General features: G+C 48.0%; 1 protein-coding gene across 1 annotated transcript in view; it reads right to left on the reverse strand.

Moving 5' to 3' along the window:
• Nucleotides 1-6,865: 6,865 nt before the first annotated feature.
• The window catches only part of LOC110202029 (protein FAM228B-like), a 39,243-nt gene continuing 30,197 nt past the window's right edge, over nucleotides 6,866-15,911 (reverse strand). The window contains exons 6-10 of the mRNA XM_078148904.1: nucleotides 12,439-12,526; nucleotides 12,194-12,350; nucleotides 12,004-12,096; nucleotides 7,304-7,391; nucleotides 6,866-6,997 (exon numbers count right to left, since the gene is read on the reverse strand). Coding sequence (XP_078005030.1) covers nucleotides 6,866-6,997; nucleotides 7,304-7,391; nucleotides 12,004-12,096; nucleotides 12,194-12,350; nucleotides 12,439-12,526 — 558 coding nt within the window. The remainder of the gene's footprint in view (nucleotides 6,998-7,303; nucleotides 7,392-12,003; nucleotides 12,097-12,193; nucleotides 12,351-12,438; nucleotides 12,527-15,911) is intronic.

Genomic DNA, 15,911 nt, shown 5'->3' on the forward strand with positions numbered 1-15,911 from the left:
GTCTCTCCCAAAACACTCCCCCCCCTCCCCCAGGGGCTTGAGCTAGCAGGACCAGGAGGCCCCGCCCCCCGTAGGCCCGTCCTCCTCTCATGACCCGCCCCGCCCCGCCACAGAGTTCACCTGCACCACCCCGCCCCCTCCGCTTCGGTCCCGCCTCTTCCGCCCTTCCTCTTCCTGCCGCGGGGCCCCCTCTCCTCCACGGAGCACGTGGTTGGTCCGGATGTGACGTCACCAAACCGCGATGGCTCCGGAAGGACGCCAGGCTGCTCCGGGGCTTTGGCCCCGCCCTCCGGCCCGCCCTAGACCGGTCTTCTCGAGGCCTCCCGCGGCCTGTCCTTCGGGCTGTCCTCGCCACGGCACTTTGTGGCCTGCAGAGCCAGATTTCAGCCTGCTGCGCTATAGGGGTGCTGGGAACCCCGAAATTCAAGGGCAGAAGACGCGGGTCCTGCCTCCAAGAATTCGAGCCTTGACTCTTTAGTCGGAGACTAGAGCCGAAGGGGCTCCAATGGTACGAGGCGGGGCTGTACAGAGGGGCCCCGGGAGAGGCCGAGGGGGCCCGGCCTTGGACCCGCCAGGGACCTGGGCCACGGGGAAAGGCCCTTCCGTCCGCTGGACCTTGGTTACTTCCTTCTAACAAAGCCCTGAAAGGACTGTGGGCATGGATTAGGCGCCAGCTGTGTGCCCCGCCCTAAGGGCGCCTCCAACAACCCTGAGGCCTGACGCCTGCCCCTCCCCCTTACCCCCCCCCCCCCCCCCGCAGGGCTTGGAGACAGGCAGAATGGTAACGTGGTGTGGGGATGGCTTTTGATTCCGGCCACGTTGGATGTGCAGAGTTGCACAAAGTGAGACGATCAGAATGGCTTGGGAGGCCGTGGATGACTCCGGCTCTTCCATGTCTAACCAAGCTCCGAGCCAGGCTGCACAGGAACGATGGTACTCATCCAACCACTCCGCCGAGAGCAGCGTTCAGTGCTCGGGGTAGACGCCCCCTAACTCACCAGAGGGTTTGAGACCCTCAGTTACCCTTCCACCCTTCAGCCCTCTCCAATCCCTCTTTCTCTCTCCTAGTTTGAGTTGAGATCTTACTCTCAGCTGAAGAATTCATTACTCTGATGTACCCTGATCTACAGAACTGCTCTGATTTCTGCTTGCCATTTCGTTGAATCTAGCCAACCAGCATTAAGCATCAAGCTCTGTGCTCGGCACTGGAGATACAAAGGAAGGCCAAACAACAAAACCCAATTACTGCTCTAAAGAAGCTAGCGATCTAATGGGACAGACGAGGTGCAAACAGTGGTGTACAGATACAGGATAAAAAGGAGATGATCGGGGCATTAAGGGGGCCTGGGTGAAGTTCCTTGTAGAAGGTGGGATATTGGCTGGGACCTGAGCCAGGGAAGCCAGGAGGCGGAGATGATGAAGAGCATTCCAGGCATGGGGACAGGCAGAGAAGATGCCATGGAGTGCCATGTTAGGAAGAGCAGGGGGAGGCCGATATCACTGGATTACAGAGTATGTGGAGGAAGGAAAGTATAAAGATTGGAAAAGGTGTGGGGGGTGGTAGGTCATGAAGGATTTTAAAAGCTTAACAGCAGAGGATTTTGTATTTGCTATCTGATGCAATAGGAAGCCACTGGAGTGGAGTGAGGAGAGGAAGAGTTCCACAGTTAGAAGTGCACTTTAGGCTGAGTGGAGGATGAATCGGAGTCAGGAAGGATCTGAAAGCCATGGTCCAAGGGTGAGGGGATGAGGCCTTCCACCAGGGTTGGGGGCAGTGTCAGAGGGGAGAAAGAGGTATTGTAAAGGTAGAATCAACAGGCTTTGGCCATAGGTTGGGATGTGGGGATGAAAAAGAGGGAGGAGTCAAGATTGACTTCTAGGTTGGGAGCCTGAGGGCTTGAGGGGATGGTCTCTTAACCTTGACAATAATAGAGGAGGTAGAAAAAAGAGAGTTGGGATTCTGTCTTTGTCATGTTGAGTTTAAGATGTCTAGAGGACACCCAGTTTAAAATGTTTGAAAGGCATTTGAAGGTTCAAGACTGGAAGTCAGCGGGTGAGTTAAGCATGGGCAAATAGGTGTGAGAAATCATCTGCCTAGAGATCGTAATTGAATCCATGGGAGCTGCTGAGATAGCCAAGTGAAGTAGCAGAAGGAGAAAAGAGGGCCCAGGACAGAGCCCTGAGGGACACCCATGGTGAGCAGGAGATAATATGGGTTGAGATTGGAAGGGAACTTCAGAAAGAAAGTGGAGGCAGACATAGAGTAGGGGTTCAGGGAACTAAGTGAGGGCTTTTTGAGGATGGGGGAGACATAGATATGTCTGTAGATGGAGAGATTGGGGACCACAGAATGAGGGGGACAGAGGAGAGAAGGTGACATTGTGCATGAAGAGGAAGGAGGTGAAGAGAAGGTCCATCTCTTCATGGGAGACAAGGGGTGAAGGAGGAAAGAAGAGCAGAAGGCGTCTGAGTGCTGTGAGTGGGGGAGGGGAAAAGAGGGAGCTGGTGGCAGCTGAGAGGGTGAGAGCAGGAGTCATATCCAAGCTGTTGCAGAGGCCTGTCTCTCCTTTGATGCTTCCCTCCACACCTGGACTACTACAGTAGCAGCTGGGGGGGGGGGAATCTGCCTGCCTTCCCACTCCAGTTCATTCTCCATTCAGCCACTAAAGTGATTTTCCTAAAATTCAGGTCTGAACCTGTCACCCCCTCCTCAAGAAACCCCAGTGGCTCTTTATGGCCTCTAGGATTAAGTACAAAACCCTTTCTTTGACATTCAAAGCCTTTCATAACCTAGTCCCCTCCCTCTCTTCCCAATCTTCTCACACCTGACTCCCTGACACATATGCTTTGATTCAATGACACTGGCCCCCTGGCTATTCCACCAACAGGACCCTCCATCTCTCAGCTCTGGCATTCTCTCTGGCTGTCCATCATGCCTGGAACATTCTCCCTCCATCTGCACCTTATGGCTTTAGTTCCATGATGGCATGCTTACACAGATTCTGGATAATGCATGATGCTTTCACACTTTCCCAGTCACCAGTGGAGTGAAGCAGGGCTATGTGCTTACTCCCTCTGTTTTTTATGTAATTAATTATCTAGCTATCTATTTACTTGTTTTGCTTTTTGGTGAGGCAGTTGGGGTTAAGTGATTTGCCCAAGGTCACACAGCTAGTGTCAAGCGTCTGAGGCTGGATTTGAACTCACGTCTCCTGACTCTAAGGCCAGAGCCCTATCCACTGTGCCACCTAGCTGCCCCTCTCCCACACTCTTTAGCGTGATGTTTTCAGCAATGTTGTCAGAAGCCTTCAATGAGGATGAACATGGCATCAAGGTCAGCTACCGCACTGATGGTAAGTTATATAACTTGAAAAGGTCAAGACTAAATTGGAGGGAGACTTGGTGCATGACTTTTTGTTCAAAGATGATTGTACAGTCAATGCAGCCTCTGAGGCTGAGATGCAACAAAGCATGGATTGATCCTCCGCTGCTTGTGCTGATTTTCTCTAAAGGACACCCAGTTTAAGATGTTTGAAAGGCATTTGGAGGTTCAGGACTGGAAGTCAGCAGGTAAGGTAAGGATGGGCAAATAGATGTGCGAAATCATCAGCCTAGAGATGATAATTGAATCCACGGGAGCTGCTGAGATAACAATTAACACCAAGAAATTAACACAGGTTTTCCACCAGCCAACACTGCACCATCCATACGTGGAGCCATCAGTTACAGCACATGCAGAAATTTTGTCCACTTGCTACCCTGTTCAATCAGAGAGAGGTGGGGGGCCCTGGGACAGTGGCCACTGAGGAGGTGTGAGTCCCAGAGTTGATGTGATCCTGCAGGATGATGAGATTCAAGGAAGCATGAGGAGAGTCCAGAAGGATTCAACCAGGTGGGTCTTGGTAAGCATAGAAAGATGGAAGGATCAGGAAAGAAAAAGATTTAAGATGAAAGCCAGTTTGTTGCCTATGAAACAGGCACTTCAGAGGGCACTGTGGAAGAGGTGGGTAGATCTGGAGTGGGACATGGTGGGGTGGGAAATAAAGAAGCAGTCCATGTCAGACCAAAAATAGACTTTGAACAGTGGTGGTCAGGGGTTCAGATTCTCTGGGATGGGGTGTGTGTGTGGGGTGGTTTGATGTGGTACAAATGTGATAATAATTGAGGCTTGAGTTCAGGTAGGTCATCACTGTCCATAAGGGTTTAGTCTCAGGACAGGTGAATTGGATAATCTTGCAGGTAAAAGCCATAGGAAGGCAACTGGTGGAGATGGAATTGAAGGAGGATTAAGAGGGTATTTTATTTGGATAAACAGATTTGTAGCAGAAGAGTGAGTCCCACCCACATATAGTGAGGGCTGTCCTTGGGTATAGCTCTAAGAGAGGCAGAAGAGACATCTTTAGTTCCTTCTCCGCTGATCCTTCTCCAAGGGAGACTTTTATTCCTGCCAGAAGGGGAATCAGGAGACTTCTATCTGCTCTCTTCAGAGAGGAGCTACCAGGTTAAAAGTATGTCTGTTCTCTTCAATATTGTTCTTCCAGGGCATATGATCAGGTTCCATCTAAGTTCTGATCACTCTGGTTTTTTTTTGGGAGGGGGAGCTTGGTGATCCTTTCCCCATCTAATTAATACCAGTTCCACAATGACTGCTTATAACTGATGGCTGAGAAATCCATTTATCCAAATTGATAGCAAACCAGATGTCAGAGAAGGTCTACATAGGAGAATACAGAGAAGATGACACAGTGTCGAGGATATCACAGCGACAACGTGCTGCACTACACCTAGGACACGTGATATGCACGTTTCGGAAGGACAAGCATGTCCACGGTCCCTAGCAATCATCAAATACCAGAAGCATGGTTCCTAACAAAGCCAAGCTAGCCAGCTGCCACAATGGCGATAGGCAAAGATGTAACACACAGACGTTGCATGAACAACCAAGAACATAGTCGAATGAACGTAACAAGCATCAAACACACAGGACTTCATGCAACTACATGTAAGGCCCATTTCACTGAGCTATCTCTTCAGGTTTACCTCAGCCTAGGGACTGGTCTGATGGGCCTCATGCTGGTCTCTCCTGTCACTGATTTCTCAGCTTCTGCACTAGAGCTAGTAGTTGGCATGGGCCGACCACCAGGGTCATTATAGACGTGTGTCTGCACCTGGGCTGATAGCCATTCCAGGTTGGCCACCAGTATATTTGAGCTCCGGGTTGAATCTGTCCCTTACAAGGCTCTGTCACACTTTTGAGCAGGAAATTAGCTGCCCCTGGATTGTGATTTCCTGCCCTGGAATAATTCACAATTCCCTTGACTGGATGCATCACTTTCAGGGCCCATCTTTGGGACAGAAAGTTTTTGTACAGTTGATGAACAGTCCCTTTTCCTCAGTCTTTTCCTAGGTCAGTGTCCCTCAGTTCTCTCCACCTGCTCATTACAAAGTCCAGTGAACTCTTCCATGGGCAATAGATGGCTACAGTGAATCATCCTGATCAGGGTCCCTTCCATTCTCTGGGGCTATTTTATAAACAGGAAAGGTGCCCAGTCTCTCAGTTACATATGGGTCAGCTAACTTGCAAGTCCTTCGAATGATAAAAGCAACCTTGTCCTTGTCTCCTTTAGACATGGGACTCTGGTAATATCCAGGACTAAAAACCATGTACACTTAGGCATCTAACATCTCAGTACTTTGTCTGGCTCAGGGGCCTTCCAGTGTCTCAGGTGCACTCTTGCCTATCCAACCTAAGTCTCCTATGATTGTTCTGGGTGATGTGGTTTATGGGCCTGAAGACCACTCTTCTCTCCTCAGAGATAGGGTACCAGGCTAGAAAGTATCTGTCTGCTTCCTTGAAAATTGCTTGTCTAGGGGAGATGATCAGCTCCATCTACATTCTTATCACTTTGATATTTGTGGGGAACTCGGTGACCCCAAGCTTTACATCCAGGGCTTGGCCCCTTCCCCACCAGTGGTTCCATAATGAACACTCAGTGAATAGCTGAGGAGCCCATTTATCCAAACTGATAACACAACAGATGTCAGTGATGGTCTTCCTAGGAGACTTAGGGAAGACAACACAATGAGAAGCATCTCCCCTTAGGAGGGAGGTAACTCAGCCCAGAGAGAAGGTCTGGGGTCTCACTCAAGGTGGAGGGCACTCTCTGCAATCTTTGGTGTCGCACGAAGACCTGGTGGAGACAGGCATCTCCTCATGTTTTCCCAGCCTTTTCTTTCAGTTGGCCCCTTCCATCTTGAAGCTGGAAGCCAGGAGCACCTGAAGAAGGCCTGAAGAGTCCCCAGAGGGACTGACAGAAATCTGAAGCTCTCTGTCTCTTGACAGCTCTGCCTCGCCCCCTCCTTAGGGCAGGGCATTCATCTCCACTAACAAGAAGAAAGCCTCATTCATACTGATGGGCTTTGGGATGGGGGCTTCCAGGCTGCTTCTCTCCTCCTCCTCTGACCTTTTGTGTCACTAGTGTTTGGGAGCAATCAGGAAGCAGTTTTCCTTCTGAACCTAGACTCGTACCTGAGATCAGAGATACCAAAGTGGGCCAAGCAAAATGCTTCTAGCCCAATGCCCCTCTTGGGGACTGGAGGAGAAGTGCTGAGCCCAGCCATCTTAGACCTCATCTGCTCCTGCCCCAGGTATCATGCAAGGCCCAAGATTTGGGGGCATGTCTGCCTAGGCCACCCACAGCTGTGGCTGTATATTCTGACCACCTTGACATACATATTATAGTAAAAAAAAAAAAAGCATTTATTACAAGTTCTTAGCAGTGTCCAGTGAGTAGGCACTGGACAGTGCCCAGCATCTGCGTCCTATGCAGGCCAGCCCTACCTTCAGCAGCTCACGTGGCCTATCTCAGCTGGCTCTTCTGGAACAAAGAAGAGGAGACCTAGGAACAGACTTCAGGGATGTCAGGAACACTTTGTCATTTGCTGTGATTCTTTCAGTCATTCTGAGTATAGGCACTGGCAGTTCATCACTCTGGACCTGGGCAGAGGGGGAAAAGAGCATCTGAATTTGGAGGGGCAGTGGTACTTGGGAAGACTTCTCTCACCTGGGTGTCTGGCCCCTTCCAGAGGGCCTTCCACTCCTCAGTCCTCTTGGAGACCTGAGATGCCCAGATGAGGTCCCGGCTGAGGCTCCAGGGTGCTGACAGCTGTTGAGGTGTAGGGATGAAGTCCCTTCTCACCTCCAGCACACTCCCTCCCTGGTGTTCATTCTGATCTTGGCGATAAGACCTGACCCCCTACTAAGGGAGTGCATCCCTCCCTTCCATCAGGAGCCTTCTCTCACCAAGCCTCGCATCGCATCTGCCATCTCCTCATGGTTCAGCTTCGGGAAGGATGTCCATGTTCTGCTGGACTCCTCACAAGTGTCTTCCCTGTCCAAAGAACCCAGTTGGTGAGTCCGCAAAGAAAACTTGGGAGGAAGCAGTGCCTCAGTTGGGCCAGTAGCAGGTTTGAGAGCAAGTGTGCAGAGGGACATCAGTCATGACAGAGACCTCTGCAGGCCCTACCCCAAGAACCCTACATGCATGCGTGCGTGCGTGTGCGTGTGTGTGTGTGTGTGTGTGTGTGTATATGAGAGAGTGCATTGTGTGAGTGTGTGACAGTGCATAAGTGAGGGTGTGTATGAGAGTGCATGTATGAAGGGGTGTGTGTATGTGAGAGTGCATCGCGAGGGGGTGTGTATGAGAAAGAGTGCATGTGTGAGGAGGTGTGTGCATGTGGGAGTATATGAGTGCATTGTGTGAGTGTGTGTGTAAGTGCATGTGTGAGGGGGTGTGTGGGTGTGCATTGTGAGGGGATGTGTATGTGAGTGCATTGAGTGTGTGAGTGCGTGCATGAGGGGGTGTGAGTGTGCATTGTGTACGTATGAGAATGTGCATGTGTGTGTGAGAGACAGACACACTCCATTGTCCACGAGGTGGCAACTTTGTGCAGCTCTGCCTCACTGAAATCCAATTCATGTACGAGGCTAAACATCACCCTGTGGTATCATTGGCCTTCTCTGAAAGCAAAGGACGAACAAAGCCATCCCATTCCTCGATGCACAAGCACACGGCATGCAGGGATGAGTAGGGTGGCTTTGTCTTGTTTCTACACCCTAACTGAAAGGATCTGGGGCTTAGTTACTGCTCAGCAACTTAAGTCTAACTCCCTCATTTTCCAGATGGGGAAATAGCCCCAGAGAGTGTGGATGAGGGCACCCCACACCCTCCCAGGGCTCAGTTTCCCCGTCTGTAAAATGAGTCATGTTTGAGGCACAAGGAGCATAACTGCAAAGACACCTCCCAGCTCTGATCTCTTTTAATTTCACCCCAGAGTACTAGCAATGCTGCCCATGACATTCTTTGTGGAATGAAAGGCCACATCTGGCTGTCTGGTGTGTCTCGTGACAGCTGTATGTTCTCATCAGTCTTGCCTGGGGTTTGTCTCCTCTGTGAAGGCCACATCTCAAGCATGGGACATGGAATGCAACCCTCCCATCCTGCCAGGCCATGACACAGGATTCATGTTGGCTGTCCAGGCTACAAATCCTGGTCTGCTGCTTTCTACCCATGTGATCTTGGGTCTATCTGTCTGTGACGAGTGTGTTGGGGATGGGGTTGAGTCACTAGTCCTGTGGTGGCCCCAGCTGTGTAAATGGTTGGTGCTATGTAAATGTTTATTCCCTCCCAAGTCTGACTCAGCTTGACTGTAAAGTGTGTGTATGGGTATGAGAGAGGGGGAAAAGTTGCCCAGGATGACCTTGCAGGCCCCTGCCAGCTCTGAATTGGTGGTTCTGTGGGTGCTTCTGGAGAAATCCCAAAATCCTATCACCTGGCATCCATATTTCATTCTCAACAAGCAATTACTAATCACAGACTTTGTGCCGGAGTATGGGGATGCCCAAATGAGTTCATGAGTGGTCCTCATGATGGGGAGCAATGGGCTTCTGCTCCAGGGTCTGCAGGCTGAAGCTCTAAGTCACTCATCCTTAGTACGTCCCAGGGCTTTTGAAGGCTTTCAGGGGTCTTGAATCTTGCATGGTTTCCCTTTCAGTTTATGACTGGTCCCTAATGCAAATGCAGCACTAGGATGTTTAGGATTCAAAGGCTAAGGCTTCTATGAGTCTTCACTGCTAGATTGTTCAGGGGACATTGGTCCTTGCTCTCTTCGGGGGTTAGTTAGTTAGTCCTCGCTGTCAAGAGAGAAACCTGGCTGCCACCTGCAGAAGTAGATTTGAGTCTCTTCCATGGTCCTAATGTGATTGCTCCCTTCCCCTCTTTGCCCCATGGACTACTGGCATTTAACACAGAGGTGAGAGAGAGACTCCAGAACAGTGCTAATCAGACATGGACTTGGGGGAGCCTGCCAGCTCCCCTGGGATGGCAGCAACAAATGGTGGTCTATAACTGGTTTAAGGTTTGCAAAGCACTTTACAAACGGTACCTCATTTAATTCTCACAACCACCACGAGAGGGCAGTACTATGATTATATTAATTTTACAGAGGAGGAAACTGAGTTTCCTGAGTTAAGCTGCTTGCTCAGGATCACATAGCTAGTAAGTATCTGAAGGAGGACTGAAACTCAGGTCATTTGAATCCAGTGCTCACTACTCTACCTAACTGCTTAAATTATGATTGGTCGTATCTGCTTTATATGTATTGTGTTCTTAATTGCAAATAATAGGACTGTAAGATGAAGAGCTAGTGAATGGCCTGTGGTAGAAGAGAAATATAATGAGAAGTCCTAGGACTTTGCCCAAGATGGGAACTCTGAATAAGTTTCCTATATTAGAAAAGACCTAGCCATGAGGATCTGATTCCTCTGTTTTCTTTTTGATACCATGAGCCAGGCATCCATGATGGTCTGGTGAGAGGGATGGGTGCTAGTGAGCCACACTGTCTTCCTATTGGTTTGTTGGAATTGGGGCTTTTTACTTCCCCCCCCCCATGCTCAGTAGATGAAAGTAGTGATTAGGGACTGGGCCCACACAGTGGAGAATAAAGGTATTGTTTGGGATGAATGATTGCTCTTACATTCCAAAGGTAGGTGCCCATCCAGGAGGGAGCAGATGCCTATACCACAAACTCTGCCTAACAGCACCACCAAGTGGTCACAGAATCATCAGTATTTTACAGTTAAGGAAAATCAAGCTTCTGGAGAGTAAGGGGTTTGCTCACAGTCACCTAGCTTAGATGTGTCAAGGCTGACACAGGAGTGTAGCCCTGTGATAGCTCTGTGACTTTAAGAAGGTTCTGCTTCTCATAAATCCTCTTCCTGAATTTAATCTAATTTAATCTAATCTTTGGGCAAAGCTGTGGCCTGTTTAGGTTAAGGAAAGATGCCTCTTGTCCCTGTTCTCAGAAGACCTTGGCAACTGATATTTGGGCAATCCCAGCCTGTGTGTCTTTACCTTTTACTTTTGAAAATCACTCTCTGCTCTTAATGTTTTCACTTAAGTAAATGAAGTTAATTTGGGCATCCAGATAGAGGACTTCAGCACCACTCTCACAACTAGAAACAAACAATTCGTTATGGAGACAGTCATTGGCTGAGTCACAAGGGCCACTCTGTGGATAGCTCTTGTCCCCTTGAGAGGAGGAAGAGATTCAAGGAAAATCAAATCCCAGAGTTAGAAGGTTGGAGCTTGGGAGTGATGAGTGAGAAATGACAGCAGAGCTCAGGAAAATGGCCGCAGGAGAGACAGCATTTCTTCAAGGCAGAGGTGAGCACAGGGGACCAGCAAGGTTTAGTTGTTGGAGGTGTGCATGGCGAGTAAGAGGAGAAATATGGTTCAGAGGGTCTTAGGGAATATTCTTGCCTTCCTCATCAAACCCAAGAAAATTTTGGGAGCAACACTTGCCCTAGCAGCCCAGCCTCTGAACTGGTCCAGGGGGTTTCTGGGCAGTCCCTGAAATGAGCAGCTACAGGAACCTCCCTAACACCAACTCAGCTCCTTGTATCGGACCGGAGACAGAGGACTGAAGAACAGACAGTCTCAGCTTGGGCATTGTGCTTGGGCTGTTGGTTCACAGCCAAGTCTGTCCTAAGAGAGCTGTAGCTCTCCCATTCAGTGACAGAGGCTTCCTAACCACTGCTCCCTAGCAGTAGAGAACACCTTAGAACTGCAAACAACAGGATGGAGAATGGAGGAAACCTGAGAGGCCACCCAGAAAGCAGGACGATGACAGCAGCAGAGGATGCAGCAGCTCTGCCCCATTGATGATACGAGCCACCCTGGCTACATCTGTTGTCCTTCTATGGGTGTGTCTGACAAGGATTCTTAGTATACACCTCTTCTTGCCAGTAAGGGGGCCCTTATGGGATGGATGGGGGTGCAAACCCCCTGCGGACCTGAGGGTCATCTTCTCTTGGCACTTGGTTTGTGCCATTGATTAAAAGTCTTTTGCTTTGAACTCTTTTGTCCTCTGGTTGACTGGTAAAAGTGAACGCGTTGCTTGGGCTCCTGAGCCATTATTTTGTATGGAGGCTGACCCTCAAAGTGTATCCAACCTTGGATAGTACAGGACCAAGAGAACATCGTATACAGTGGTGGCAGTATTGTTCAAAGTGTATGGCAAAGCTATTCTGAGTGATGAGAACATTCAAGTCAGTGACAGAGGACCTAGGAAGGAAGATGCTGTCCACATCCATTGAAAGAACTGATCTATGGAAGGATGTAGTATAAGTTCCACATGTATATCCAACTCAAAGACTGGCCTTCTCTAAGCAGAGTTGGGAAGGAGACAACTCAGAACTGAAAATGTAACTGAAAATAAAATAAATATAAAACTAAAAAAACCTTGGACAGATTTTTTTGATAGTCCACAGGTGAAGGGAGTCCCACCAGCTCACATTTCTATGAAAGTTTTAAAAGTGTTTTTCTCATGGGGAGTACAAGTGTTGTGAAACAAGTTAACAAAAAGTAAGATTATTTGCCTAATGTCACTCAGCTACCAGAGGAACAAATGAGGAAATTACAAAGGTGCTGACAAGAGACTTACTGGGAAATGTCGGCTTTTCTATTGGTTTCTGAAGGATAGAAGATCTTTCTGAAGTCAGAGCTGATCTGGTTACGATTCACTCTCACTCTTAACCTTGAACAGGAAAAGGGTTGCTGAGGACATGCTTCTTTCCAAGGCATGAAGCCCTCCTGGTGAGCACCAGACTGAAATGCTAGAAACCAACCCCTACCTGGACTTCTGACGAAGTTCACTTTCCATGTAACCAGCAGGGATTTTAAGCCACTCGTTTGGGCTGATATTCTGCCGGGCAAGGGATGATTGTGGCAGCTTGGCCAGCCATTTGGCTTTCTCTATTTCTTTAAACTCCTTCATTGTGTATAGTTTTCCTACATGGAGAGAAGCAGCAGATGAGAGTTTGAATCTGGTCACCTCTGGGTTGTTGTCACAGTGGAGGCTGCTGGCAGCTCCAAGTACCTGTCTCACACTGAAGAATCGCTCTGTTCTCCTCATCCCTGTCTTGCTGGGCTTGTAACAGGGGATCACGGAACGGTGGGAGTGTAACCTGGAAGAAATGGGATCTGTTGAAGGCTTGGTCTGAAGACAAACATGGCCCTAGGGGCATCAAAGAAGCTTCCTCCTCAGCCCACCCAAGCATTGGAAGCACAGGGCCTTCAGAGGAGGCAGGAGGCTCTGACTCATGGCCAGTTCATACAGGGACAGGGGATAAAGGGTCGTCAGAGCCAACCCCTCCAGCCAAGGAGCCAGAGCTGGCTGCTGCCCCCTCTGCCCATGGGGGCAAGGCCCCTCTGCATAAGAGAGCCCAGAGTTCTGTAGGTGGGACCATAAGCAGACTGACTTGTGCAATATTCTTGTACCAAAACCTCATCCACAGCAGGCTGGCCAGGCCCGAGGGTCCCTGCTCCTGGTCAGGACCACTGTGGCTATTCTGTGGGACAGCAGCCTCGTCCATGCCCTTCTAGAGGACATTCCACCAGCAGGTGAGCACCATTCCTCTGCCCCAAATTCTGATTGAAGTCCTAGCAGCATAAAGTGGTGTCTCAGAAGTATCTATTTGATTACCATAAGAATGGTACCCTTGGGTCTTCTCATGGAGAGAGAAAGAAAATATCAGATGTTCAAAATGGCTTTCACTGATGTCATGCAAAACTGGCTACTACTATTTTAAAAAATCATTCAGCAAGTATTTATTAAATGCCAACTGCATGCCAGGCTCTGGAAATACAAAGACAACCTTTATATGTACTTTAAACTAGGTTCACAAATCCAGATGGAAATATCAAACAAATGGAAATGTCTGTGCACCTGAACAACATATAATTGGACCGGCCTAGCCCTTTGGACATGATTTTCTTATTGATCCTGTTTACAAATAATTGCTTTTGCCCTGTAACTGAATAAGTCATGGTTCTTTGTCTCTGAACTTAGTTCAGAGTTCAGCTGGCCTGTAATGAGGTAAAATTTAAAAAAAAAAACAACTATCTATTCTAGCCTCAAGGAATTTAACTGACCTTGAAGAATGTGTAAGAAAGCAAGGGAGTTTTGGGCCTGATATCCTTACTCCACCAAGCTAGCCTTCAAGGATGTCTGTCCAAAAGTTTGGGCCACTATCTTGCACCTGGACTCAAAGAGCACTTCTTAGTCTCATGAGAAAAGAAGGGGGTTGTTGCTAGCACCCATTACCAAACTTCCAACCAATCATAATGTTCCTTGCACTTCAGTTCTGTAACCAGTCATGTTGCCCCAGTACCATATACTGTGTTCTGTTCTTTGTTATGTGCTCCTCAAAACCTATAAAAGGGGAGCTGTCCTTTTGCTCAGGCTGTTTATTGATAGGTAGCTTGCCCCTGCTAATAAATGTTATCTTGCTCAGAGATCTGCCTCAGTTTACCCTTTTATTAAAATTCAATAGAGACAGTTGATGGCAGTGGTGAGATAGGAAAATAAGAGCTGTCCTGTCCAGTTCCTTATCAGAACCTCCCTCTATTCTGTTGGGCCCAAGTGGAACAAATTTTCCACAAAAGGAGAGTTTCTGTTAGAGACTCTGGAGGTGGCTTGGCTCCCTTTCCACAGCAGTTTCAGATCTTCTCCAGGCAAAAAGAGTATTGTATAATTTATGTCTGTTCTGAGTGTTTCTATTTGTGTTAGCTACAGCTTTTGAATTTGGACTTAGTTGGCTATAAATAGAGGGAATCATAAAAGCCTACCTGGGTCACATTCACGGAGTCATGTCTGCATTGTAGAGACTTCTTGCAAAAGTCTACAGAGGTGAGAGGGGAGCATGCCTCAAGCAGAAAACTGTTTTCTGACCTTGAGATGTTGGGGAACTGCCTGTGTTTCCAACCCTAAAAAAGGAGACTGAATTCTAGCAGCATCCTTTAAGGATGGGGGAATTAAAATGCCAAGCTGGGAACTATCTCTTTTTTCAGTGTATCTCTTCTGAGGAAAAAAAGGATGAAAGGACAAACACAGGACAAACAAATTTCTGTTTGAGATAGTGAGGTCTCCAACAATCAAACTGAGTAAGGCGATGTGTAAGTCAGTGGCATTTACTTAAATTGTACCAGGCAGAGATTGCTTTGAGCAAAAGAGATAAATTATCAGGTGAAGTAACTATTCAGAAGGCTATAACTGCAGCTTTGCCATTTGGTTGTCCTTCCTTTTTGAAGACCAAAATGACATCACTGTATTGGGGTCAATCAGACCAATAAAAGCTCAGAAGGTCTACCATCTACACCAGGTCGAGCACAAATAGTCCCTGGGAACATTTGGAGTGGATTCTCCAAATTGGTGCACCTCATGTTTCCTTTGAGCTGCTTCAATTCTGCTTTGCTTATAGAGCACAGTGCCTTCTCTGATGAGGGCATGCCATGCTGGGTGGTCATGTACCCATGTCTACATCACAAAATGAATTACAGAGTTTTTCAGAGAGGCCTCAAGAATGTCGTTGTATCACTTCTGACCACCACATGAGCGCCTGCCTTGTGTGAGTTCTTTGCAAAATAATGTTTTAGGCAAATATATGTTTGGTATTTGAACAATGTAGCCAGCCCATTGGAGTTACACTCCGTGCAGTAGAGTTTGAATGCTTGGCAGTTCAGATCAAGAAAGGACTCAAGTGTCTGGTATCTTATCCTGCCAGGTGATCTTCAGAGTCTTCCTGAGACAGTTCAAATGGAAGCGATTCAGTTTCCTGGCATGGCGCTGGTAGACTGTCCAGATTTCACAGGCATACAGCACGATGGCTCAGTAGACTTTCAATCTGGTGGTCAGTCTAATACCTCTTCTCTCCCACATTTTTCCTCAGAGCCTCCCAAACACCGAGCTAGTTCTGGCAATATGTGTATCAAACTCATTGTCTTTGTGGACATACCTGGAAAGCATATTGCCAAAGTAAGTGAACTTACCCACAGCATTCATATTTCTCCATTTGCTTGATGGTTCCACATATGGATGATGTGGTGCTGGCTGGTGGAGAACCTGTCTTTTCTTGGTGTTGATAGTTAGGCCAAAATTAGAACATGCAGAAGAGAACTGATTTCATACTCTGTTGCATCTCATCCTCAGAGGCTGCACTGAGTGCACAACCATCTGTGAACTGATTGCACAATTATCTACAAAGTCACACACCAACTCTCCTTCCACTTTAGTCTTGGCTTGTAGCCTTTTCAAGTTAAATAACTTACCATCAGTGTGGTAGCTGACTTCGATACCATTTCATCCTTGTTAAAGGTGTCTGACAACATTGCTGAAAACGTCATGCTAAAAACATGGGGGCAAACACACAGCCTTGGTGACTGGGAAAACACAATAGCATTGTCCATTATCCAGAACCTGGGCAAGCATGCATTGAAGTACAATACTGATGAACTTCTCGAGGCAACCAAATTTTGCAATAATTTTCTATAAGCCCTCATCACTGACAATAT

Source organism: Phascolarctos cinereus, unplaced genomic scaffold (assembly GCF_003287225.1).
Source record: "Phascolarctos cinereus isolate Bilbo 61053 unplaced genomic scaffold, phaCin_HiC Scaffold_2;HRSCAF=192, whole genome shotgun sequence".
Classification (NCBI taxonomy): Eukaryota; Metazoa; Chordata; class Mammalia; order Diprotodontia; family Phascolarctidae; genus Phascolarctos; species Phascolarctos cinereus.